Source organism: Culex quinquefasciatus, chromosome 3 (genome assembly GCF_015732765.1).
Source record: "Culex quinquefasciatus strain JHB chromosome 3, VPISU_Cqui_1.0_pri_paternal, whole genome shotgun sequence".
In the NCBI taxonomy this organism is placed as follows: Eukaryota; Metazoa; Arthropoda; class Insecta; order Diptera; family Culicidae; genus Culex; species Culex quinquefasciatus.
In genome coordinates this window covers 35,611,088-35,638,912 of record NC_051863.1, presented here as the reverse complement: position 1 = coordinate 35,638,912, position 27,825 = coordinate 35,611,088, and the positions used below count along the sequence as shown (strand labels likewise).

Sequence of the window (27,825 nt, the reverse complement as noted above, 5' to 3'; positions counted from 1 at the left end):
TTTTGTATTCCACTGATATTGCATTAGGTACTACCTCACCTCACCACTCCACCACACCCATGAGCAATCACCACCAGGCTTATCAACGGACGCCTCGTGGCAGCCGAAGTGGGCGATCATCGATTCGCCATGAGGACGAGGCACCGGGGGAGAACCTGCTGATCGGAGGGGACAAGATCCCCTTCGTTGATTCAGCGGACGAGGAGGAGGGCTCCTTTGGTGGATCTCGCGGCAGTCGCGGAACGATCGGCAACGGTGACAGTAGTGGTAATTCATCGGACACCGAAGACGGGGACAGCGACGACGTGATGACCGAGAGCCAGGAGAACCTGGCGCTGGCATACGTCAATCGGTCGCTGGCGGAACGTCGCAACCAGGACAAGCTGACCGTTACGATCGAGCACGAGCGGAAGCCGACCGCGGATGCACGGAAGAAGTAGGTCCCACCTAAATCTACAGCTAAAGTCACGTGCTCAAGCATTCTTCTTTGTAGTGAGTTCACCGAGGAAGCCAAGGATCAGCCGACGGACCTCAAGGCGAGGCATGAACGGGCGGTCGGCCTGCGGCGGAACTCGATCTCGATGCCGACGCTGACGGCGGAAGATCTGGACGCGCTGCACCAGTCCAGGATCGATGTGGAGGAGAGTAGCATAATGGTAAGTGTGGTGTCGGTGCGGTGTTTTGAATTGTGCAGGAGAAGCAGGGATGATGTAAAAGTGATAAGATGCGCAATCTCGTGCGCGTGTGTTTGACCAAGTGGGGAGGGGACCAACAAAGACGACTTGAGTGATAACCTGAAGGGGTGAAGGGAGAACAAGTGCTCAGCCAAGTTTGTCAACAGGAAGAAAATCCAATTAGCCTCCGATTGGTGACGGGGCTGGACGAATTTGTTTTGCGAAACGTATCGGTAGCAATGTTTGGCATTTCAATGAAACAAAACGATCGATTTATTTGTGATAATCAAGTGCAGAGTTAAAAAAAATGTAATTAAGCTTTTTTTCGTTTTTCTCGGGTCGTCAAAAGGCGACGAGCGACAAGATAGCACGGCAACGTCGTTTTGTGAAAGGCCTGGGAGAACAATAAATTCGGAATTATTTTATGAATTTTTAAATCCCCAAGCTCTATAATCCGAAGTTCGATTACCCAAAGGTTTGTGTGGGGCCTGGGGCTTCCAATTTCAAATATTCTTGTTTTTAACTTGAAATTCGAGTTCAGCGACACCATTTTGCTCAAAATATGGCTAAATTGCTTCTAACAAAAGCTACAGAGCGTTCATGAGAGACAGTTCGAAATATTCGGTAAAAATTAAACTTCAGTCAAGCAAAAACTTTCGCAACTTTCATTTATTTGTGGAATTGGGGTGCAACTCAACTAAATAATGACTTCTGAACATTTCTTCATTATGATTTCATGTAAGATTCATCAAAATAGAACAACAGTCATGTTTGTTTTGTATTTCATGGATCCTATGGCAATGTTGGCAGAAAATGTGAATTTCAGTGATTATTTGAATACGCTACTTTTAAAAACTCTGTATCTTTTTTTTGACGCGCTTTAGCACCATACTGTCTATTGGAGAGTTTTTCAGGACATCCAGGGCACTATTTCTAACACCGTAGTTTCATAAAATAATAAAACATGAATTTTGCTTATTAAAAAATGTGACAATGCAAGTTTCCCCATAGTAATTTCCATACACATTTTATTTGCTCTGCGCCAATCGTAGGCTTAACCAATTGCTCCCAAATTTTGGGAGGTTGATTGGAACCCTAAAAGGGACCCAAAAAATGTGTTGCTGATTGGATTGTTTTTTTTTTTCAGTTTTCCCATATACAGTCGACTCTCTGGCTGTCGATCTTCTCAATATCAATATTGCTCCAAGTGTCAATTTTTTTTCAGTCCTTTCAAAAGCATGCTTTGATTTTTTCACTCTATAAGTTGATTCCTCCCGCTCTCGACGGTCCTTTCAATATCGACATAGATAGAGTCCCCTGTAACTCAATTCCACCCTAGTTTCCTATCCCTCGCCTTGACCAGAACAAACCCAGCATAGAGTTGTCAGACCAAAACTGTCATACCAAGACTTTCTAACCAAAAAGTAAAATTAAACAATCTTGGTTTTTGACATAGGTGCTCACAAATCAGTCAAATCATATTTCCAAACATTGGCTGTAATTTTAATATTTTTGTTTTACTTACAGTCGAATCTCTGGCTGTCGATCTTCTCGATTTTAATATTACTCCATCTGGCAATACATTTGTCAGTCCCTTCAAAAAGCATGCTATGATTTTTCGTTCTATAATTTGAAACCTTCCGCTGTCGACGCTACAATGTCGACACAGAGAGAGTCTACTAGGGGAAATATACCCTTTCTAATCAAACACCTATCTTCGTCAATATGGAGAGTTTGATGCTCGATTAAAACTCCAAAAATACTATTTAGGCTATAAACTTACCAGCAACAGCACCGCCTCAAGTAAGCACGCAAATCTATGCCACTTACTGGCCAAAAAGATCAAATTTAATGCACTTTTGATCATAATTTCTATTTTGCGAGATCATTTCTCATCATTTTGGTGGCACACACATACACACTCAAGATGAGAGCTTAACTGCTTAACGAAAGTCTCCATCAATATCTTTTCACTTGCGCTAACGTTTTCAAAGCGCTTAAGATGTGAAATTGCTTCCAACTACCGGCAACATGTTCTTTTGACCATTACTTAGTCACTCACTTGAAAAATAATCCCGAAAAATGTTAATAATTAACAAGCACCATCAAAAAAACAAACGCGCTAAGTCTTCGGACGTTTGAATTTTGAATATCCATTCCAATCGAAGGCTGAAGAAAACCGAGCGAGGAGCGAAGGCAAATAAAGAACAAAGGGTGGCCACTAACACCACCAACATGCTGGTGCAGCGCCTGTTGGAGTGAGAAAGTGCTGCCAGGAAACTTTCGCTATAAATGATACTTTTCGTGAGTGTTCGCTTAAAATTTCATCAATTTTGGCAGCACTAAGCAGACCCAAAAGAGCGCTGGAAGAAAAAAAGAACTAAGCTGAAAATAGAAAAATGGGCGTGGCCCAATGAACTCGACTGATTAGAATGCATTTTTGAAATATTTTTTTTAAATGCTTGTAAAAGGAATGGCATAACTTTTAATAAAAGTGAAAATAAACAGAAATGTTCATAAAAAGTTGCTCTACTCGTTGGTGTACTTGGTTTTAGTGAATTTCAAGGAACAATCTAGATTATCCAGCATCATTCAAACACGACCGCTTATTTGGCTTAAAATGGGTATATTTCCCCTATATAAGAAAACTACGAAACTTGTTTTGTAAACTGCCGGTGACATACATTAAGGTGGAACGGGAAGGCGCCGCCATATTGGCACCACAACTCAAGTTTTTGGAAGCACCTTGATGGAAAATGCCGTAACTTGAACAAATTCTGTCTATTGCAGACGAGTTCAGACATTGATTTAAGTTGAACAGAAGTTGTCCAAGAACAGTCGTCCCGTTATACAGTACTTGTTCGGTAACTGGGCTGAGAACGTAGCCCAGTCACCGAATGCTGCTCGAAAAATAACGAGGGGACCACCAATGCATAATATTTTCCTGATGAAATGTGACAATAAAAGTTAATCAAATTTATTTGCAATGCTTACTTTTCATATTTCTTTGATTGCGACTTGAAATTAAATAAAATTTTTAAAAAAAGATTTTTTTATTTCTTGAACATGATTTTTGCATCCCTTAACCCCTCGGTCTTTTGGGTTTGATTTGGTTTTTTGACGTAACTCTGCTTTTTAACTGGGATACGGCCCAGTTATCGAGCGCCCGGTTAAACAACGCCCAGTAACCGAACAACTACTGTACCTTAATTGATCATAAAGCACCGTGCGTCCCCAGCAAAATGTATGGGAAACTCATTTGGATGTAGAAGCATGGTCCTTTAAGTTCGATTGATATACCCAATTCCGATCTTTTTTGCTTTTCTCATCCTGATCTAAAAATGAACTTTTCACATAAACCTCGTAGACCCATCTTCAATAAAACCTATCGACTTAGAATCGAAAACTGAACAGTCGGTCGGTCGGTCTGTGTGTCTGTCTGTGCCTGTGTGTTACACAAATTTGTCACTCAGTTTTCTCAGCACTGGCTGAACCGATTTAGACCAAACCGGTTGCATTTGACTCAGTTTAGATCATAGATCGAGTTTCAACAAAATTTAAGTTTCTATAAGTAGATCAAAAATGTCTTAGAGTTCTGTTTATGGATATTCACCATTTCCGGATATGTAATGTAAATATTCTGAAAAAAATACAAAAAAATGTCAGCTTTAAGCTCTTTGGTCCCGAGACCTTCAAATCAGCAAACAATGGTTTCATTTGATTTGTAAGTGTATTTAGCCATGTTTCGGAAATGTCTAAGTATTTTTCATGAAAAGCCCATCTAATCACTTTTACGTGGGGTGTAAGCACAGAGTAAATCAGCTGCCCTAGTAGCAACCTGCGATAACTAACATTCCCGTCCCTTAAAAAATCGAGATCTACAAACTGACATGGTGGGCGCCGTTGGTGGCCAATGACTGTTACCTATTCGCAACTGATCTTGTTTTGGAAATCATGGTGTTTTATCTTTTCAGCGCATTCATACATGCTGTTGATAAGGGAAATACCACTTGATAGTCGAAGCCTATGATCAGTAGTGCTGAAAGGATATTACGGTTCTGTTCAGCAACGGAGAAGGACAACCATGGGTTGTCTCTCATGCTCATGCTGAAAAGCCCATCTAATCAAATTGATTTAGTCATTCCAGACATTTGATTTTTAGTGAAAATCGTCGTAAAAGCATTTTTTTGGACCACCCTATTTCGGATGGGTCTACTGGTCTAATTAATTTACCAATTAATTCCCATGTCAAAGTTTAGCCAAACCGAAGCAAGTTTGATCTTGATTCTTTTGGTTTGACGTGGAATTGTTAAATATAAATGCACTGCAAAAACTGCCATTGTAACATTGTGTTATTTATTACATTTAACTCCAAACTTAAATGATAGTGATTCCAACCAATTTGTGTCATTTAGCCATTATCAATACCGCTTACTGCTCAAATCACTGTTATTAGACGAGGAAGGAAAGGATGCACTCATTCAATGCATTCTGTACTGTTTACCACCTGCGTGTTGATGTTAAATCGCCTTTGGTTATGCAGTACGATTCGAATGCATTTAGTTCGCGCGACCGCCGAGTACCAATTTCTGCTGTTCCAAATGCAAGCGGACACTGATAAAAAAATAATGTTATCGTTCCAGATTGTGGAGGAGCAAAGCGTCTGCTCCGATTCCACCGTGACCCCGCAGACCCCAACCTCCGCCATCAGCCTGAAACCGATGCTTCACTATGACGATGCCAGCGATGAAGATGAGGAGGAAGAGCCAGCCAAGCCGACTAAGTGAGTAACAATTCTTGTGGCTAAAAGTGCAACTGACTAATTTCTCTTGAATGCCCGTAAGCCGTTTGAACTGGGTTTGCAAAAAAGAAAAACGGTTTAAATTTATCCTGTGAGCAGCATCGTTATCAGATGTGGGTGGATATTTATCAGTTAAACAAATTTTAGGCGGGATTTTTTTTTATACTTAGTTCAGTGATAAGACTAATATCCGACCACGCGCTAAGCGACCGGCCGTCGGTGACCGAAACCTAGATTCCGGTGTAATCGTACGCAAATAAATCACCTGCTTTGGATTTAGATAGCTTATGTCGATAATTTGTTTACTTTGGTTTGCTTTCTGCACAATTTTAGACATAAAGTTGACATTTGGGAAACAACGTGTAATTCCATCGGGCACAACATAAAAAAATTCTATTGATGCTGGAAATATCTTACATGTTCCAATCTGTAAATTTAAATATCGAATTCATAAAAAATCCATAACTGTGTATCCTACGATAGTGATCACATATTAAATCTTTTATATATTCATGTACAAACGATTTTATGACGATTTCATCATTTCGTCATCAGGAGTGACATTGGGTGTGGGGGTGGGATTGGGTCGTACCATCCAATGTCAGGCCTGATGATTTTTACTTGATTAAATACAATATTTTCGAATTTTTTTAACATGTTTCAGGCCAGACAAACAAGAAATTAGCTTAGCTACATAGTTCAAGTATATATTTTTTCCTAATTTACATAATTCTATGATGAATTGTAATAGAATAGTTCTATACACAATTGAAAAAATATGCACCGTTTTCTAATTATAACCACTTGAAATATTATTCTGAAAAAAACATAATTTTATCGAATTGAAAAGATTTTTTTTGACCATTTCTAAAAATATCAACAAAAAAAAATTACGTCTAAAGCTTCCACCCGACCCGGGATTCGAACTGACGACCTTTGGATTGTGAGTTCAACTGCCGCTTACCCCTACACCTCGGGTCCCAAACATTAATATTGAAGTTTTCTTAGTATTTCGCAAACTGCACTCAATTTTTAAATGCTGATATTTCTGAAACTGATGGTCAATGCCAAAATTAAATCTTTCGTGAAATTTTGTGATCTCTTTTAGATAAATATTTGAAAATTTTTAAAATATATTTTTTTAAAAGTTAGTCTTGAGTTATTTTTTTTCTATAAAAATTAATGTCATACACCCCAACCGGCGGTCGCATGATTGTGATGCATGGCGGCATGAAAGTATATTAGAATCTGCATGAAATCTGTCCTCATGCATTTTTTGCGATATAGGGGTATGACATTTTTGCCCGTTACCGACAATTATCAACATTACCGACGGCTGATTGATTGTATTGCAGAAAAAAAATCTTAACAGAACGAGGATTGAACCATTAACTTCTAGGTTGCTGATCCGACACACTATCATCGCGCCATGGTTGCTTGATGAATAGGGGGATGGCGTCGCTATTTTTAGACCACGTTTTCCACTTTTTCTCATCGAAACCGACTACTTTATCGACATCATTTTGCTGGGCGAGATAGGACGCCGTCTATTTTTAGACGATGACTCAGCACTTTTCCACTCTTGCGCTTAAAAAAACCAGATGGCAGCACGATGTAACGCCACGTTCCTATTGTGAGGGACAGAGTGCTAACATATTGTTCTCTTTGGAGTGTTGCGCTGGGACGCGCCAGCATAGGGACGTGGCGTTACATCGTGCTGCCACCTGGTTTTTTTTAAGTGCAAGTGTGGAAAGGTGCTGAGTCATCGTCTTAAAACAGACGGCGTCCTATCTCGCCTAGCAAAATGAAGTCGATAAAGTAGTCGGTTTCGATGAGAAAAAGTGGAAAATGTGGTCTAAAAATAGCGACGCCATCCCCCTATTCTATGTGTTGGTGCGAACTGCAGATCGCTGACATGTTTACACGCGGGCAAAATTGAGCTATGAGCTTGCTGCAAAAACTGTTATAAAATGTAACATTTTCTGTAGCATCTCAACTGCTGCAGATTTTGAGCTATATATTTCCTTTGGCTGTAGTTTGCAATAAATTTATATTATTGAAATTTTTTTTTCTATTTTCCGCAGTGACATTTTCCAAGGCCTTGATGATGATCTAGTCTGGATTTTATACGATCCCAAAAGATCGTCTGAAATTTTGAGCTCATATTGTTAAGGTTCGGTGCTAGAATTCTTGATAATTGCTTTAACAATTTCAATGCAAAAAAATGATGTTTTTCATCAAAATAAAAAAAAAGATTCAAAGCTTGTGTTTATGTCTATTTGTATTTTTTGATAATTTTTTTGATTGTTATATCAGCACATAAAATAGAATGTTCTTACACAATTAGAAGTAAGTCTGTGGAATACATTTTTAAACAATAAAAAAATGTTCGTAACAGCGATGATTAAATAAAAAAAAATTATCTATTGTGTACGCCGCCAAAACACGGTACCTCCCCCGTCTCCAAGCCCTGAACTTGGGTATTCCTTCGCTAGGCCGCGAGCCGAGGTGAACTTTGTCATCCAAGTGCAAACTTCCAGAAACACTTTGACGACACGCGTCTTTCGAACATCGTTTTGATGGTACTTTCCGCAGTAACGCTTTTGCACTACCACCAGAGCGGCGCTGGCTGAGCTCGTTCGCCTTCGCGGGCCAGTCGCAGCGATAACGTCTAACGGAACAGTCCGGGCCGGCTTCTTCCCCGCGAATCTACACTTGTTGGCGCGTTCTCAGCAGCTGATTCAGCAGCGGCGTTAGTTGTAGTGCGCGGGAGTTTGTAGTGGCTTCGGAGAGCAGTAGTAGACGGAGTTTAAGCCGAGATTAAGTGACTAAATTGGACACTTCCTACCTTCTCTAGAGTGGGGCAGCTTTCTTCGCGATTCTCAAGCTCAGTAGATTACGAGTCGTTGAACGTGATGGTTGTGTGAATCCCCTGGGCGTGTGACGAGCTGCTGAAGATTTAGTGATCAAATTGAAAGTGAGTGTTGGGAATTAGAAAAATGTCTCAAGTTTGTCAACGTTATCAAAAAGTGTATTTTCACAAGGTCTGCATTTCTCAGAACGTGCAGATAAACATAAAAATGCCTCCAATCGGCCCGGTGTAGAATGGACTCTAATTGGAACTTAATTCTGACGTCGCACAGTTCTTAACGGCCAACAAACGTTGGCCATGGCCTCGGAATTAGTGATAGTGCGATAATTGCCTCCGTAAACAACACTCGAACACTATGGAATGGAATAAACTCAGTTGCCTGGCAAAAGCTGAATTTAAAATGTATAATCCATGCTTAAATTAAAAAAAAAAAAAACAATATTTTCTCCAGAAACATCGTGTATGCATTCGTACACTTATGGACTCACCAAGTAGAAAAAGTTGCTTTTGGTTGAAACTGTACCGGAATAAATTCTTTTATACATGATAGGCAATTTTACTAAAGCCTTCCCTGATAGTTTTAAAGGTTAGAGTGTTATACACTGAAATAAAAAAAAGTAGCAAATTCCTAAATTCTAGGAATTTTGCCTCCTTTTCTTACATCGTGCTGCCATCTGGTTTCTTTAAGTGCAAGAGTGGAAACGTGCTGAGTCATCGTCTAAAAATAGACGGCGTTCTATCTCGCCCAGCAAAATGAGGTCGATAAAATAGTCGGTCTCGATGGAGAAAAAGTGGAAAACGTGGTCTAAAATAGCGACACCATCCCCCTATTAAGTCCCGTCCTATGGATAAATCGGACCGCGCACTGGACTCACAATCCAGAGGTTGCTTTGAAAAACGTTGAACACTTTGTTCGTGGTTCCCCTTTTCATGAACGCTTGTTCACGATTTTGAGAACTCTTTTTTCTCCGTGTAGTCCAAAGGTTCTTCATGACAAAGGAAGGCAGACTTGTCAGTGGTTATAAACATGTGAATATTCAAAAATGTGCTTCTGATGTGTGAAATGTGATTTCCGATTGATTTGGTGTCTTCGGCAAAGTTCTAGAGTTTTTTTTAAATGGTCCTATAAACTGTTGTCTTTCATATCTTTATAGGAACTATTCAAAAAAACTCTAGAGTTGTAGGTTATGTTAAGGAATTTTCACAAAAATAGGCACAAGGAAAAAAGGCATCACTCTTTTTTAATTTTTTTTCATCACTAAATGTTAAAATCCCAAATAAGTATTTTTAAACTATCGATTTTTTAGAAAGGTTCCGGAGGATTCACAAATGTAAAAAAATAACCAGCGCCTCACAATGTCTGAATAAAACGTGACCATAACCAAAGAAATTTAATATGTACCAGACAAGATGAACTAAGAAAATAGTGAAATTGGAATTATTTACTTACAACGGTTAAGATTTCCTGATCGCAATGACACTTCAAACCGCCACAACTATCACAGCTAAAAAAGTAGTAATCCAGCTGCGTGTAAAAGGCCTGGGTGTAAAATAAATATTGCATTATTTTATGCAATTTTATGTGATTTTACACCCTGAAATATGTAACCCACCAGTATGGAAAATCTACGTGACCGAAATGTAAAGCTCATATATGCGTTTATCCTAACAGCTTTTCATCGGTCTGATGGCCGAGTGGGCTAAGACGCCAGTCCTTACAGTTGGTGCTGGGTTTGAATCCCGTCGGTTGCAACTTTTTTTTTTGTGTTTGCAAAAATTGTACATGCAGTGTGTAATATTAAGTGTTTATTTTGACGAAGGTGATGTGCATGCTTTTGCATGCGATTTTACCATCGGATTTTTTGCTGTGTTATATAGTTTAGAATTTTTTTTTTAGCTGGAGCAAGGACCCAACTGCCTTGCGAACCAGATCTGGGTTTCAGAAGCAGTGTCGCGATGGAAATAATATTTGACAAAAAAGGTCTGTTGCTAATAAGATACATATATTTTGGTGTTTACAACGGAACGACCAGTTATTTAACATTTTTTCCACGGGCCGGAGGTTGGTTATGTCCCTAAACTAGACAGAAAGTTTTTGTTCTACCAGCTTGCTGCAAAGGATCAAAGTAAATAAGGGTGACAGCAAGAATGGTAATTTTTAAAAATTGAAAACAAGTTTTTTTTTTCATATTGCCAAACATAACCTCTGTCTTATTTGTAAAAAAAGAATGGCAAAATGTGAAAAATTGTGAAATTTAAAATTTTATTTCAGTTTTTTTTTATTAAAAACCTTAGATTAGCCATGTGGAGGTTTATTCTTTAAAAAATCAATAATCTTGGAATTCGCGTGAAAAATATTTTAATTATTTTCTTTTTTTATTTGTGGATTTCCATAGTTTAGTCCAAAAAATAAGTGTTGAATTATCGTGATGCAAGTATTTTTCTATTTTTAATTATAGTTCAATGAAAAATCCAGTTGCATAAAAAACATACTTTACTTCTCATGTCGTGCATTTTTTGGTAATGCTTTTCTATTTTTATTTAACACGGAAATCGATTAATCACCGGTCCTATAGAAAAGTTTACGGGAATCAATCATTTTTTAAATATATTTGCAATGACTTCTTAAATTAAAACAAACGTTCAAACATGTTTCCTACACAAAAAATGCCTAAGCTCAAGTTAGACTATTTCAATCATTTAAGCAACTTAACTTTAAAATAAAGCTTTATTTTTGATAATTTCATTGACTTTTTAAATGTCTTTAATTAAGACAGCATTTTTAGTTTCCAGTACAAAAAAAAGTGAAAAAAAACTTATATTTTATGCTGTGTTCAAAACAACATGCAATTGAATTGAATTCTAGGAGTAAAATTTTTATTTAACTGAAAAAAATGTAAAAAATGCATGGAGAACAAAAAGAACTGCAAGATTATTTTTGTTCCTCATGTTTTTTTGTATCCTGCCAAATTTTTTTTTTTCAAAATAACAAAATTTAATTTCTAATTATAATAATCGAAAGTCCAATCAGGCAGAATTTTATTTAATCAGAATTTATTCAAATTAGATTTCGGACAAACATTTGACAATTCGATTAACTTATTGTTCTTTTTTTACAACTGAGTGTAAAATAGTTGTGTGGCGCTCAACCACACAGTAGCGCGTCTTAATCTAAAGCTTTCTTGTTTGTCGTTCCCCAACACAGGAACCTCTTCCGGAGCAGACGCCGTGGTTCGATTGCCCCGCTGCCGGCGCTCCGGCTCAACGACAAGGAGATGATGGCGAACGACTTCGACACGCAGAGCGTGCTGAGCAATCAGAACTCGATCACCAGCATCAATTCGCTGGCGAGTTTGCTCAAGGAGAAGATGCAGGTAAGAAGAAGAAGAAGGGGAAGGGGGATTTGTTTTTGTTTTGGTATTTGAACACGGGTAATGGTAGATTAAAAAGCCTATTTACTTCAGAAACAGTTTTTAAGGGAAATTATATGGAAAACTCGTGTTATTGGAATAACTAGTAAAACAATACCAAACGACCTTTGCGACCTCCACGGAGCCACCATAAGTTTCCCGGAACCTTAGAGGGAGAAAATCAAGAAGCCGGTTTTGATATCTTTGTGTGAAATCTAGTCGCATTGCAGATGAGTATCTAGACAAAGTGGTTGGGCGCTTTCTGGGGAACTTCCACGACAAACCGACGGGGTTTACAGCACCCTAACCCGATTAGATCATGAATTGTGCAGTAGCTGGTGTGCTAACCCTTGGTCTGGTAAAAAAAGAAACTTTTTTTGATGTAGTTTTTCAATGTTTCAATTTATTTAATTTTTTTGAAGGCTGATTTTTTAACGTTTGAACTTTAAGAACGAAAGAAGCCAAGGGTTAGTCTCTAGCGCTAAAAGCTTATCAAACGTCCACCGAGTCCGACCGTCACTTGATCGTCGGTTAGAAAGAAATTCACCTTAATTGAATAATGACACCTACACGAATACCGGCAGTCCACAGTTGCGCGCGCTTGGCTTGTCTCACGATCGCAGCCCGTTGCAAATTGCGTAGTGAGGAGTGCAATGCGACTAGGTAAGATTCGAGCGGGTCGCGAAAAGTTTTGGACCGGAGTTGAGTGATTCAGAAAGAAGAGACGACGACGATGACGAAGACTCAAACAGCCAACAAAAAAAAAGAGTCTCGTGACCGATGCGTGATGCGTTGTGATCGAGCAGAAATCGAGTCGGAACCGATCGGGGTGGGATTTAACCGGTGAGCGAGCAGCTCTCAGCTCTTGTGAGCAAAACTTGCGGAAAAGGATTACATGAATATTCGCGGAGGACAAGACACACACAAACAATCAATCACACTGATGTGTTGTTCGAGATGATCCGCGAGAGGTGATATCAGAAGCAAGATTGCTCAACAAGTGTAACGAAAACGGTTGACGGTTTGACCTTTCTAAACCTTAACCCCGCCTCTAGGCGGGCATCGCTCTAAACATTTGCCATTAATCCAAAGCCAATTTTTGATTTTTAAAAAGCATTGAAATGAAGAATTCTGGAGTTTTTTTATTCAAAGGTCCAATAAACCAAATTTTTAGTTTTTGCTTTTTGGGTGTTTTTGAATACCCCTGACTCAAGGCGGTTTCAAAAGCACCCAAAAAGCAAAAACTGGATTTTTTTTATATTGGACCTTTAAAAAAATGTTCATTTGACCTTGCCAACGTCTTTAACCCTCTCCCACCCATGGTTACTCCAGAGCACCAAAATTTTGAACTCAAATATCTCGGAACTGACATAACTTTTCATGGTGGTTTAAGTTGCAGGTGTTCATGTAGAATGTATACTAACATCTTCCCAAATTTCATCAAATTTGGTTAAGCACAAGCAAAGTTACAGTGTGAAATGTAAACAAAAATGGGCCAATTTTAGGGAAATAAATAAGACCTGTTTTCGAATGCCCGTAAAAATTACCAAACACAAAATTTTATGAAACAAAAAATGTTTTCCTATCATTTGAGCCTTGGACAAGAACCCCTGTGAATAACATTGTGAATTTGGACCGGTTTTAAGTGTTTTTCAACCTTTTTCATTTGGTGCACCAGAGCACCACCTAGGCATATCAGCAACTAATTATTCAGAAGCACTTTTTTCTAAATTACAGAAATAGCTTATTTTTATCAAAACAAGAGTTTATAAACGTTTTGACTATTCATAAACAAGACAAAACATGGTTATTAGACCGATAGTTTTATTATTTTCCTCATTTTTCATGAAAATGGTTGTTTGTGGGTTTTGAATGAGCCAATCAAAGAAACCTGAAAATGCAGAGATTTTAGAATTTTTAGTTAATACTTCAGAAATATAGTCTTACAGCAAAGAATAAGTAGTTTTTAACACATTTCGAAGCGTTTTCAAACAAATGAACCAATAGATTTGAAGAAAACGAGATTTTGTGGTTTAAAAAAAAGTTGCTCATCTTCCTGATGGTGCTCTGGAGCACCACTTCAAATTCTACTTTTTTGCCCCAATTCGATGTTTGTGGGTCAAAGTAAAGTATTTCCTGCATTATTGTACCAAAATTAAGCCAGTACTATTTTTACGATAAGCAAACAGCTCTGGGCGTTAGAGGGTTAAAATCAAACAACAACTTTGGCTATAATTTTTGCTAACATTTCATATATTTTATGCATAAATAAGTTTGTAGTATTTTTTGTAATGCCACAAACTAACGTCATGCTTCTAATTCCCGGACGCTTCGAATCCCGGACATCTCGTCTTGTTTTGGCAATCAATTTTAACATCAACTTTCATTCATGTTTGGACGCTTAAGTCAAGGCCATAAAATAAAATAAAATAAAATAAAAATATAAGTTTACCAAAAAGGTGAAACAAGGAAGGCAAAGCAGAAATGTATGGTTTGGATTCCCTTAAATTTCAGCAAATTTTTGTATGAAATATCGAATGTTTTGATGTTGACAGCTTATTCGAGACCTAAAGAAAGCCATTCACTAACATTTCAGTCCAAATTTGTGCAACTCATAAGCAAAATTGAGTGGCCGGAACTCGAAGCAAAAGTGTCCGGATTTCGAATCAGCTTTTATCAGTGACCGGGATTCATTTTAATTTAAAAAGTAATTCTGGAGCAATTCCAGCTCAAATCAGGAATTTGTCTGGTACTTCTGTACCCGAACCACTCCGATTTCAACGAAACTTTGTAGACATGTTATCTAAGGCCTTTATAAGCCATTTTTGTGTATACGGAGCCAATTGTACTCGAAAATAACATTTGAGAAGGACGTAAGTTATTTAAATATTTTTGTATTTTGCAATTTAAAAATTACCTTATCTCGAAGTCGTTACATCGTATCAAAAAGTGGTCTAAAACAAACTTGTAGGAAATTCGAAATTAGGGCTTCCTGAAAAAAAAAAATACACTGAAATGAAAATACACGCCACTTCTATAAGATTTTGAGGTTAAAATTTAAAATTAAAGGTGACGTCACGATTTTTTTTCGTTCAATTTTTTTCAGAAATAGCCTGATGTTACAAAAAGACTGACGAAAAATGCAGGATGGTATGTCCCTCCTTAAAAAATACAAAAAACATTTACTAAAACTGTTTTTTTTAAAGTGGTCTAAACGTCAAAATTTTTAAAAACCGATAGTAGGAATCGATTTCCCAAACAATTTTATATCAAAGTTTCCATATTGACCATTGTCCGTTGTCCAATCCTACAGCGGTTTTAAAAATAAAAATGTCGAAAAAATAAGATTTTTGATGGTTTTTGGGCATTTTTTTATGACAGACATGATTTTTCAGTCTCGAAAATATTTTTACCGGAAAGCTCGTCCAATTTCCCATAAGTTTGCCTTTGTCAGCTTTTCAATTGGATGTATGGGCTTACAGATATAAGTTTAATTACAATGCTCATAACTGAAAATAGAAAAAAAATTTTCAGTGTGGTAGAAACCTAAAAGAAAATAAGCTTACGCAAAAATTAATACGAGTCAAATTAAATAGCGGTCAAAGGAAAATTTCTTTACCAATTTGAATTATAATAATGTCATTTTATACAGTCTAGACCCGATAATTCGAAGCCTCGATTATCCGAAGTTTCGGATAATCGAGTCTTAGAATTTTTTCTCAAGTTTTTTTTATATTCCTACTTTGAACATCAAACTCGAGTTTTGCGACCCCATTTTAATCAAATTTGAATAGTTGATTGCCTATTGAATCCCAAAATTCATTAGATTTAAAAATTCTGAATCACTTTAGTGTAGTTTAAGGGTCGTACTTAAGCTCGTCAGTCAAAAAGAAGACAAGGAAAAACTTTTTTTTCGTGATTCGATTGTCCAATGATTTGATTATCCGAAGTGAAATTTTTCCTAACTCGTCGGATAATCGAGTCTGGAATGTAGTAGAAAATGTGAAAAACAAGCAAAACATTTAAAATGAGCCTGTAAAAATAAAATTAAACTAAATAGGCAAAAGGTAACGATAGGAAGTATTTTTAATGATAGGAAGTTATAGAATTAGTCAAATACTATCAGAAACAAACATTAACTAAACATGATAAATGCAAATAATAATATGTACAAAAAATGAATGAAGAAAAACGTAAAACAAGAGAAATAAAGTTTTTTTTTTGTAGAACAAAAGTTGCTCAAAATTACCTCCTGAACAATGGAAGAAAAATGTTTCGATAGGGTTAAACATTTGTTTCTTTTTTTTCAAAAGGGCGTTATCAGATGTTTGACCCTTGAGCAATTCTCCACCAAAACATGAAATGGTCCTTCCATATGACCAAATAAGCTATTTTGTCACAAGGCTCCATAAAATAAATATTCGAAAATCTGTAACTTTTTAAGGAATTTTCTGATCGATTTGGTGTCTTCCGCAAAGTTGGAGGTATTAATAGGAAGTGTTTAGCATAATAGATAATTTTTTTTGTCGATTTTTAAATTACCTTTTTTAACATAAATGTTATTTTCCTAAATCCATATGTAAAACCGCATTTTTTAAGCCATAGAGAAGTATAGACAATAATTTTGCCGCCAAGTATTATTTTTCGAACGAATGTGTTCTTTTGGAAAAATAGAAACTTAGTCAAACATTTTTATAACTTCAGGTTTTAATGTAAAAACAAATTTGTAATTGAAAAGTAATTCACAGATTTTTCGATAAAGTGCACCGTTTTCAAGATACAGCCACTGAAATTTTAATTTAAGCTAAAAATACCCGGTTTTCATCTTTCCTGAAAATAATATGTTCAAAAAGTTTAGATAATTTCCAATAAAATTGCATAAGAGTCATTGAAGATTTGACCTCTGGTTCCTGGAATAGAGCGAATGAAAGGAACAAGAAAATTTAAAATTTTAAAGTCTCATCCAAACATACCCACAATGGTCCAATTTTCAATATTGAAGAATCAAATCAAACCATCCACATTAACGACCCCCGGGTCTTTTGTGGTCTCTATTGCAAGTTTCTGCCCGAACCTAGGAGTCCGCAGGCTTGAATGGGGAGAGAACCCAAACCTCTTTTACTCCAAGGAACCTTCCACCCCAGTGTTTGAACTGACGACCTTTGGATTGTGAGTCCAACCGCCGCCAGCGATTCCACCGGAGTAGGCTTGGTTTGGTGTGTTGTTTGTACTTATGGCATGGAGACGACTCCTACACCTGGAATGACTTAACGGCCTAACACCAAGGCCGGGACCGACATTTTACTTCCTCATCCGATGGAAGGTTGCAGCAGATGGGATAAATGGGGGATAAATTGTCCTACGATTCTTCAAAATGGGCATTTTTTAATAATATTCAAATTCAAACATATATTTATGAAAAATAAATAAAGATGAGTACGAATTTTAATCAAAATGGAAAAGAATATGTTCAGAAAAATAGTTTATGCAACAAGTTGCAAAAAGACCAAGTTGGAAAAATACGACGAGTGCTGGAAAAATCAAGTTTTGCAACGAGCTGTTTACATTTTTTTTTGTTATTTCGAAAAACGCTTCTAGAATGGAATTGTTTGTCAAACATTCATGCATTCAGTAAATTCACCGTTCAAAACAGAAAAATATTGAAAAATGATACTTTTCGATACTAGTATTGAAAAGGTATTAATTTTCCATTCTGTTTTTTTTTGGTAAGGAAAAGAAGGCCGTTTCGTTTCACCAAAAGGACAGAAAAAGTTGACAGTTTCACAGTGGAATTGCAAAAATAAGTTTCAATCACACAGATTTACTCGTTTTTTGAAGATAAAAGTTTATGAAACAAGTTACAAAAAGATTATTTTTTCAGCACGATTCTTACATTTATCCAACAAGATTTACCGAGTTGAATTAATACGACGAGTGTTGAAAACAATCAAGTTTTGCTACGAGTTGCTTGCAACATTTTTTGCAATTCCGTGAAATGTTTTTTTGTGTGGAACTTTTTGTCAAACATCCAAGTGTTGAGTAAATTCACCGTTAAAAAAAATAAAGATGATACTTTTCGATACTAGTGCTGAAAAGTTCAACTATTCAGCACCCATTTCAGTGCTAAAAATTAGAACTTTTCAACACTGGTATCACAGATTAACCCAGAGTGACCAGTCCGAAGAAAAGTCATTTCATTTTTTTTGCTTCATAAGGTTTGCTGGTAGCAGGCGTGCGATGTATCACAGAGTTGAACCAAAAACCAAGAGGCAGTGGTAACTCTGTCTTACTCTGTGCTGGTATTGAAAGGTATTAATTTCCGTATCTGTTAGTTTTGGTAAAGAAAAGTAGACCATTTCGTTGTTCGAGAATGAAAGGAAACGTAAATAGTTTCTCGACGGAATTACAATTTTTTTTTGCAATTTCGTCGTGAAACTACTTACTTTTTCCGTAATTTTCGATCGACGAAACGGTCTTCTTTTCTCTACCAAAAACAACAGTATCGAATAGTAATCCTTTTCTATACGCGGGCTGAAAACTAATACCTCTCACAGCACTTGTACTGAAAAGTATTACTTTTCAATATTGTTTTGATTTGAACTAAAAACTAAACACACGAACATTTGACAAACATTTGACTTAAAATTTCCAATCAAAGGTAGTATGTATTTCGGATTTCAAAAAGGATTATATTCAACTCATTACAAGACTTGATTTTTGCAAAACTAGTCGTATTCATAGAACTCGGCGAACCTCGTTGGATAAATGCCAAATGCTCTAGCTAAAAAATCTTCTTCTTGCAATATGTTGCATAATCTTCTATAATCATGTTTTTCTCATGTTCCTCAGGTGAGCATTGCAGGAAAGGGCGAGTTTGTCGTTTTGCTTCCCAATTTTAAACAAATGTTGACCCATACAATCTAATTAGTTCCACTGTTATCATTTGGCACTTTGCTAATTTTCCCGGTATTTTTTTTTTCATGACGCAAATTGCTAACACACTGTTTTCTGGTGTACCATTTCCAGAACGTCCCGGCCATGATCCGCAAGAAGAAGCGCGAAACCAAAGACTACAAGCTGCGCTGCTTTGTCGGCATGCTGTTTCTTATCATCGTATTTCTCGTGAGTACCATCAACTATCAATATTTGCACTCGGCTCGGCGGCAATGATAATAATCTTACCCGCTTGGTTCTGTTTCGAAAGGTCGGCTACGCGTACGTCATGTACAACCAGAAGCTGCTGGCCAAGTCGTACTTCGAGAGCGTCAAGCTGCACAAAAAGACGCGCGGGCTGAGGATTTTGGACCCGAAGGGGAATGACCTGCTGACGGGGCTGCTCGGCATTGGGATGAACATCGACAAGCCGTACAACTGTTTGGTGAAGGATTTGCGGGACGATGGCAGCGTGTGCTACGAGTGGAACTCGAAGGCACGGTTGTACATGAACCTGGAGAAGACGACCTCGCCGGAGATCAAGTGCTACAGCTTTAGCTGGGAAACGCTGGTGGATGGGTACTATCCGACCGATTGCTTCGACATTGGGGAGGATCGTGGCTATTGGTACGGGGGAGGTTTGACCAAGGGGATTGACTACCCACTGGGGAAGGCGTCGTTTGACTTTGCTCCGTTTGTTACTGGGGACATCAACATCCATCAGTGGGGCAATGCTGTGAAGAGGTACTTTTTGAACTCGAAGGGTGTGGCTATTAAGGTTGATGAAAGGACGCCACTGTATGTGAGCTTCAACCATAGGAACAAGAATCGGTTCTGTTTGCAAGGTCGTCACGATAACTTCGCTTTCGTAAATCGGTTGTCGAAATATCCTGAACTGAAGTATCAGATTTGCACGGGGCCTGATATGAAGAGCGTACACAACAATCTCACGCAGAAGAGTCTGTGGGATGGATTGACCGAGAATGACAACACGATCATCAAGTCTCTGCTGAGGGAACCGGTGTGGCAGATTCCTGCCTCGAGTCAGGCAGAACTCACTGAAACGACCATCTACAATTACACGGAAAATGTAATCGCTTCTGGGTACCTGCGACTAGGCCACGTGCTCATCAACGAGTACTGGCAGAAGAACATTGGTGATTTCCAGCTGGACCCGGAACGATTCCCCACACTGGCTGACACGGTCAAAATCCTTCACCGACGAGGCTTCCGAATCTCACTCTCTGTTCAACCGTTCATCAGCACTGAAAGCAGCAACTTCCTGGAAGCAGTCAGTGAGAGACTGTTGATTCACGAGCGTGAATCGGAACGCAGCATTCCGGCGTTGACCCGGTACAAGAGCTTGGCCAGCGCTGGCGTGCTGGACATCACAAACAACGAAACCGTGCCGTGGCTACGCAACCAACTGGCCAAACTCAGCGAAACCATCGGAATTGATTCGTTCTACGTGGATTTTGGTAACGCGTTTAACGTCCCTCGTTACTACCAGTGCTCGACCACGTTGAAAAACCCCGACCAGTACAAAACCTTCTTCATGGATCGCTTCGAAGCCAATCTCAACATTTTCGGAGTCTCAAGTGCCATCTCCGTGCCGCGTCCTCCAGCCTTCCTCAGCCTTCCACCGGTCAACAGTTCCTGGAGCGGCCTCCAAACCATCATCCCAACCGTGCTCTCGTACGGCGTGATCGGCTATCCCTTCATCATGCCCGGCCCAGTCGGGGGAGACTTCCTGCTCCCAACGGAAAAACTCCCCAAAATGTACTCATTCTATCCGCTCGAGTTCCCACCCCTCCCCGAGCAGGAACTGTACATCCGATGGCTGCAAATCGCCACATTCCTGCCAGTTCTGCGCTTCACCCACCTCCCGTCGGAGTACCGAAACGATTCGGTAACGGAAATCGCCAAGGAGCTGGCCGCAATCCGGCAGAAAACGATCGTCCCCATGCTGGAGCAGTATTCCAGCGTGGCGATGGACGAGGGACTGCCCATCATCCGGCCGCTCTGGATGATGGACGCCACCGACGTGAACTGCCTGTTCATCGACGACGAGTTCTCGATCGGGGACGGCATGATCGTGGCGCCGATTCTGTACCGGTCGGACACCAGTCGGGAAGGTAAGATTAAATATACTAGGTTAGGAATGGTAACTCTTGTTCAAAACGCACTCATTTTGAATAGTAAAATTTCTTTATTTTTCAAAATCTTCAAAATAATGTTTAAAAAATTAAGACATCCTGAAAAGTTTCATTATCTTCGCAAATTTTTGCGCCACTTTAAATTTTTTTAATTTGGATAAAAATTCCTCTATTGATATCTTATGTCCAAATAAGTTATTTTGCATCTCCTACAAGTCTCCATACAAACTTGGGAGCTGTCCATACAAACGGCTAAGAAAATGTTCGAAATCCGTAACTGTAGAAAAGATTTTTTGATCGATTTGGTTTCTCCGGCAAAGTTGTAGGTTATGGTTAGGACTTTTCAGACACTTCCGGACACTTAGTAGCATATCATTTTTTGTTATAGCTGACAAAATATCATGTAATAAGTTGGAAATGAAGAAATGTCATCAGGATGTAGTAATAATAGTCAGTTTTAGGAGAATACATGCAAAATATGTCTTTTCTAACAACTTTTCATCAGAATTTGAAAATTAAAATGACTTGTTGTGCTTCGAATAAAAGCTGATAAAAGCTGATAAAAGCTGATTCGAAATCCGGACACTTTTGCTTCGAATTCCGGACACTCGTTTTTGCTAATGAATCGCACAAATTTGGACTGAAATGTCAGTGAATGGCATTCTTCAGGTCTCAAATGTGTGTGTGTGTGTGTGTGTGTGTGTGTGTGTGTGTGTGTGTGTGTGTGTGTGTGTGTGTGTGTGTGTGTGTGTGTGTGTGTGTGTGTGTGCAACCAACCAAACGGGACCACGCGGTCGCTTCTTACAAATTAAGTTGTTTCCATGTAATTTTAGATCTACATTCTATACATGCAAATAACTCGCATAGGCATTTGGAAGGTGTTAGCTCTGCCGAGCTTCGGTGACCCATTTCTACGCTGGCTAGCCCACTATGGGGTTTCAGGCGGCCATAAATCGAAAAACCGACATACTCTAATTATTTTTTTGGTATTTTTTTTCGAAAATAAACATTCTAACTAAGAAAAATCCGGAGTTTGAAAGTTGTAGGTTCAATATTCACTGAATTGCAGACCTTCAAAGGCGAAAATGGTAAGAAAAAACATGTTTTTTTGACAAAAAAATGATTATTTTTCATAGTTGTACTGTGTAGCTGTTTATGTATTTTTTCCTGCATCATTATAAATATTCAGAAAGGTAATTGATTCAACTTTTCAATAACATTTTACAAAACACACTTTTATAGGTTAAAAAAAATAATAAAAATCAAAAAAGATGGATTTTAATTCAAAAGTTAGTTTTTTTCAACTTTGTTAATGGAGTACTTTTTTTGTGTGCATTTGTGCGATCTGAAAATTTTGCAGCTTAAAATTTGAACCATGTCCTAACTTGTCTCCAAATTTCAAAGTGCACTTATGTGCACTTTTTGAGTTATGCCATTTTGAACATTTTGATTCATGCAAGAAAATTAATGATTTCGCGTATACGCTTGGTTAAAATCACATTATTTACCTGCGGAGGCAGAAATGACGTACCTGCTATGTATGTTTTGAAATTGATTTGATATTCATGACTTTGTTGGTACCGTAAACTCGGGTGACTTTGATAGCCCGGGGTGACTTTGATAGGTTTTTCAAATGCCCGTCAAATTAATATTTAAACATTTTGAGAATTTTGAGTATGTAAGCATTAAGGGAAAGCTTATTATCGAACATATATGCAAAAATGTGACTGTTACATTGGATGTATCAAAAATAGTGGCCAAATCAAATTTCTATCAATGTCACCCCGGGCTATCAAAGTCACCCCAGTTTACGGTACTTAGGTACGTTTAATAAAATTAGAAATTCCTATTCTAAGTATTTTACAGAAACGATTCGTCGAATATTCATATCAGTTCGTTGTTGTGTTCTTTTGAAAGTATGGATAATAATACCGTAGTGTCCCTGTACGATATAACGAAGCACTATTCTGAAAACGTGAGAACTGCTTTCGAGTATATTTGTAAGACTTACAACATTGCAGAACCATCACATGATCAACTCAGGAAAAACCCACAGAGGAAAAACTACGCATGCTGTTCTGTAGCTTCAAAACGAGGTATACAAAAGCCCATAGAAGAAGTTCATATTTTAAGTAATCTAAAGACAATCGGTTACATAGTGATTTTGATTTAGAAGAATTTATCGTGGAAAACGTGAATTTTTCAAGTGGATCAACCAAAAACGTGGACGAGAATCCATACAATGTTCCATAAAATAAACCGTCTAAAATTCTAAAACACCGCAAAAATCAAATTTTAATTGGAGGGGGATGGGGGGGGGGTCTTCAAAGAGAGGTGGATTTAAACTCAAGAAAAAGAGGAGGGAGATTGAACGTAAATCAGAAACTTTAACATAGCATAAACCGCCATTCCGTGCATCAAATAGACAGAGCAAGAATATCAAAATTCACCACTTTAATGCATGTGGCCTCAAATATATGAAAAAATCGAAAATTAAACTTTTTTTTTTGGAAAAATATCAAAATTCATTTGTTTTCATTATACTAAGTACAAACAACACAAAAAAGTCACAAAAAAGCAAAAAAATATTTTTGGCCGCTCGCTTATATGGAAATACCCCATAGTGTAGCCGAGCGCGAGGTCCCTCAGCTTTTATCGACAAGCCCCGCCCTGAAGAACGTTTGCACCAATCGGGTTCAAACGTTATTTAGAACTTCCGAACCCTTGTCAAATGGACAAGGACCCAGCGCGTATATAGTTTGATAGTAACAGTATTCCTAATTCCAGACATCGCTCACCAAGCCGTGATGGCCAAGTGGTTAGCATTTTTGCTTACCAAGCCAAAGGACGGGGGATCGAACCCCGACTCGGGCGACTTTGATTTTTCGTTCATGTTCAGAGTTTCAAGATTAATATTTCCTATACTTTCTCGTTGGGAGCAGATGGGAATCGAACCCAGGACCATTCGCTTAGAAAGCGAACACCGTAACCAGTCAGCCACGGCCGCTCCTTTGGCATTCTTCAGGTCTCAAATATGCTGTTAACATCAAAACAACCGATATTTTATGTAAAAATTTGCTTGAATTTAAGGAAATCAAAACCATAAATTTCTGCTTTCCGGTGCTTCGAACGCCTATGAAATATTTCACGTGAAATGTTTTGCATTTTTGGTAATCTTATAATTTTATTTTATTTAATTGTTTTGACATTAACTACAGCGTTCAAACAAACTTTAAATGAAAGTTGATGTTAAAATTCATCAAGAAACCCATTTTTTACATTTATAATGCGAATTTATATCCAGATAATTGATAAAACAAGATGAGGTCCGGGTTTTGAAGCGTCCGGGAATTCGAATCATGACGTTAACTCGCGATGGTTACAAGCAAACCCCTTATATTTATATATATCAAAATTTTCTAATTGTCTTCTCTACAGCTTTGTAGAACAATGTTACACTCTAAAAAATAACCCTGCAAAGCAAGAAAAACACGAATTTTTTAAATGAAAATTTTTGTTTTAAATGCAAAAAAGAACCTTCAGGGTCATTGTAGGTTTGAAAAGTACATTAAATTTTCCCTGACACGTTCCAAAAATTTTAGCAGTCGAGTAACGGAAAATGGCAGAGTTTTTAAAGGTTTTTTTTTGTGTTTTTTCGATGAAAAATTCGTTTTTTGGGAATTCTGAATTCGCTATCAAATCGGGCGTCTAATTTCACATTAAAGTCCCTTTGACACCAAATTTCTATCTCATCACCTGGCTGCAAATTGTTGAAAAACACCTCTTTTTCACATGTTCAAAAATGGAAGGGGTCGTACGTCCCCTCCGTCACGAGATATCAAAAAACGGACCCATCTATCTTCTGTTTTGGTTTTTCTTGCTAACTTATTTAAAAAGAAAATTGTAAGTGCTACCCAACCAGCCTTAATTTTTCAATAAACGATATCTGGTGAACTATTGAACCGATTTTCAATATGAGAAAATTAAGCCTTTGTGAAATTTTCTTATCTTTTTGAAAAAAAAATGGAGTTTCAAAATCACGATTAACATTTCGAAAAAGCGATATGACAAGTTTTAGACTTTTTTGAAATGTTAATCGTGATTTTTAAGCTCCGAAAATATGTTTTTAAAGAGATGAGAAAATCTCACACAGTATTTTTTTATGATTGAAAATGGATCAATATGTTTTAATTGTTTCACAAAGTATTATTATTAACATTGAAAAGAGGATCAAAATTGTTCAATGTTTGGGCGTAATATTAAACGTTTGGCTTTTTTGAATTGTTAGCTTTCATTCCAAAAATTTCAATATATTTTTTTTGAAAATATCACAAAATTTTACATTTTGAGATATTGGCATTAGATGATGAGGAAGTGTTTGGATGAATTAAAAAAAAAAAACATTTATTTTCCTGTTTCCTTTTCTTTTAATCCAGAGGTCCAATCTTCAATGTCGCTTCAGCCAATTTTATTGTAAATTCCTGAACTTTTCGAAAACAAAAAAATCAGGGATGGTCAATCATTGACAAAAACATCAAAAAAAATGGTTTTTTGAAATTGAATTTTCGTATTGAAGTTTTTCAGCGCGACTGTGTTTCAAATGCAGGTGGTGCAAAAGTGAGGTTACTTGCTAAAAATCGTATTCCTTTCTGCCGGATTGAAGAACAAAATCGCTTATTTCTCATGATTCTCTGCATCAATCATAATGAAACTGGTTGCAAAGGACGAGAAAATTGTTTTGCTCTAAAATAATGAACATCAAATTTTGGGCGCGCAAAAATTTGAGAACTTTTTCTTTAAAAACATGTTTTGGAACATGAAAAAAATAGTTTCCCTGTGTATATCAATGAAATAAACAGTTATATTGTTGATAACAGATGTGTTAATGTATTTTCAACAATTTTTATTGATTTTTGACAGACTTTCTTGCCAAATAGTCCAAATTACTATCTTTGTCTAAATTTACAGTTTTCTTATAGAAAAATCACACAAATATTGAAAAGTTGTACACCAAATTGTTGGAAATATTTTTTCTCATCCGAATCCGGCATAAGTTTTATAAAAATGTTGATTATGAAGGAAAAAACACATTTTTTCAAAACATCATAGGTTTACGCTATTTATTCATAGGTGGCGACATGTGTCTTTTAGCTTTGCTGCAAATCCTCTATACCATTTTTTCTGAATAGAACTTTGCATGCATATTTCGATTATTAACTACCATTTTTTATGAACAGCTGCTAAAATTGTATGGAGACATGCATTTTCTCTCTGAAAAGTTAGATGTTTAAAATCACCCTAATCGTGAACCACCATATTTTTCAACCAAACCGAAAGTTGCCCCTTTCTATTTGCAATAACTCTTCTGAAGACACCAAAGCTCCAAAACTTTACCATTTTTCGGAAAATCCATTTTCCACTTAATTTTACGATCTTGACCACTGTGCAATGAGAAAGGCAATATAAACAAAACTAATCGAAAAAAGTGCTTCTTAAAATACTAAAAATGAATTAAGAAGAAGTAGTAAAGTTTTCTGTAGAACAAATTCTAAAATTGCTTGAAATTACCTCCTGAACATAAAAATATAATATAAAAAAAAACATCCATAAAAAAGGAGGACAGTAGATAGGCAATGCTAATTTAAAGTGTTTCTAAATCAAACAAAAACTTACTGTTTTGTTTCATATTTTGCAGTGTACCTCCCGCAAGGCGTCTGGAAGGACGGCATCGACGGTTCGCTGCGCAAGGGAAACCGCTGGATCCACAACTACCACGTGCCCCAGAACAAGGTCGCGTACTTTGTCAAGATGCCGGACAATACCCGCTTCTAGGAGTGTGGAGGGGTATTTACCTACTAGTGACGTAAACAAAGCATTCTCAAAACCCTTCCCAAAAAATAAGCCACTCGGAGATTTCGGTGATTTTATCGGGGTTCATAATTTATTAAATGCTCCTTTTTTTAAACGCGCGCAGCTCCAACTAATACGCGGTATTACACTCTGTACGGCGATGTGATTAATGTTTTTAAGTAACAAGTATTAATAGCTAGAGACGCGTATGAGTTTGCTGCTGCAGTAGCGACGACTATTCATACTAGTAAAGTAATACTTTTATTTTTAAATACAGTTCTGTAAATATATAAATGTATACAAATAAAAAGTAAAAAGTTGTAAAACCGTTTCGTTGAATCTTCGAAATCTTTGTACTACCAACTATCTCGCTGATGCATGATTGTTTGTTTGTTGCTTTTAGTTTAAAATAATACTTTTCACAAGAATGTAAGTACGTTTCGATAGCATAATGTGTAAAACCTTAAAACCTTTGCTGCAGCATTGCAGCTTCGTTCGTCCCTACAAACTACGGCAAATGTTAATATAACATAGAGTACACACCAACCAACCAACCAACCAACTAACGCAGTCCGCGTCAAATGACATTATTTTCGTCGTCGTACTCGGGCGGGATATCCTCGACCAGAATGTGCGCGTCCAGCAAACCTTTACAAAGCGGCAACCTCCCAGCACACGGTTCGTGGTCGGGCGGCCTCGGTTGTCCCTCGCAGCGATCATCCGGCTGGGCGTTCATGGCCTGGTCAACGCACAAAATGGACCGCTTTCGGACGGGCCCTGCAGGATCCGGACCTCCACCCGCAACCTTCCGGCAGGTCACCGAGCAGAGTTGCCACGGTCCCACCCACCAGTTGGCCGGACAGGGATCTTCGTTGCAGACCCGGGTCAACCGGTCGTGCCGCTTGTTGTGGGCGTTCTGTTCGCACAGTGCGTTTGCCACGATGCCCTCGCCCCGGTGGTGACAAACGGACTCGCGGTGCTGCTTTCCGCCGCCACACGTCGCCGAGCAGAGGCTCCAGTCGGCCAGCTTCCAGTAGTACGGCGAGGGGTGTGGCGATGGGGTTGGCTTGGACGGTAGCGTGTACTCGTACCGGATGCTGGTGTTATTGTTCTTCTTTTTAACGATGAC

General features: G+C 37.9%; 2 protein-coding genes across 3 annotated transcripts in view; one reads left to right on the top strand and one right to left on the bottom strand.

Annotated features, from left to right (window-relative positions):
* On the top strand, window positions 1-27,016 carry LOC119768666 (myogenesis-regulating glycosidase). 2 transcript variants are annotated; one of them, XM_038259064.1, is made up of 7 exons: window positions 1-436; window positions 494-656; window positions 5,318-5,457; window positions 11,553-11,721; window positions 18,784-18,879; window positions 18,962-20,825; window positions 26,542-27,016. In XM_038259064.1, exons 1-7 carry the CDS (start codon window positions 60-62, stop codon window positions 26,676-26,678), a joined length of 2,946 nt encoding a protein of 981 aa, XP_038114992.1. In that variant the 5' UTR covers window positions 1-59; the 3' UTR covers window positions 26,679-27,016. The 2 variants fall into 2 exon arrangements, with proteins under 2 accessions (XP_038114992.1, XP_038114993.1); XM_038259065.1 differs by lacking the exons at window positions 1-436; window positions 494-656; window positions 5,318-5,457 and adding an exon at window positions 8,116-8,452 and having other exon boundaries at window positions 26,542-26,678.
* The window catches only part of LOC6053164 (A disintegrin and metalloproteinase with thrombospondin motifs 7), an 83,721-nt gene continuing 82,655 nt past the window's right edge, over window positions 26,760-27,825 (bottom strand). Inside the window, exon 13 of the mRNA XM_038259063.1 lies at window positions 26,760-27,825. Within this exon, the coding sequence (XP_038114991.1) occupies window positions 27,274-27,825 (552 nt within the window). The 3' untranslated portion in view covers window positions 26,760-27,273.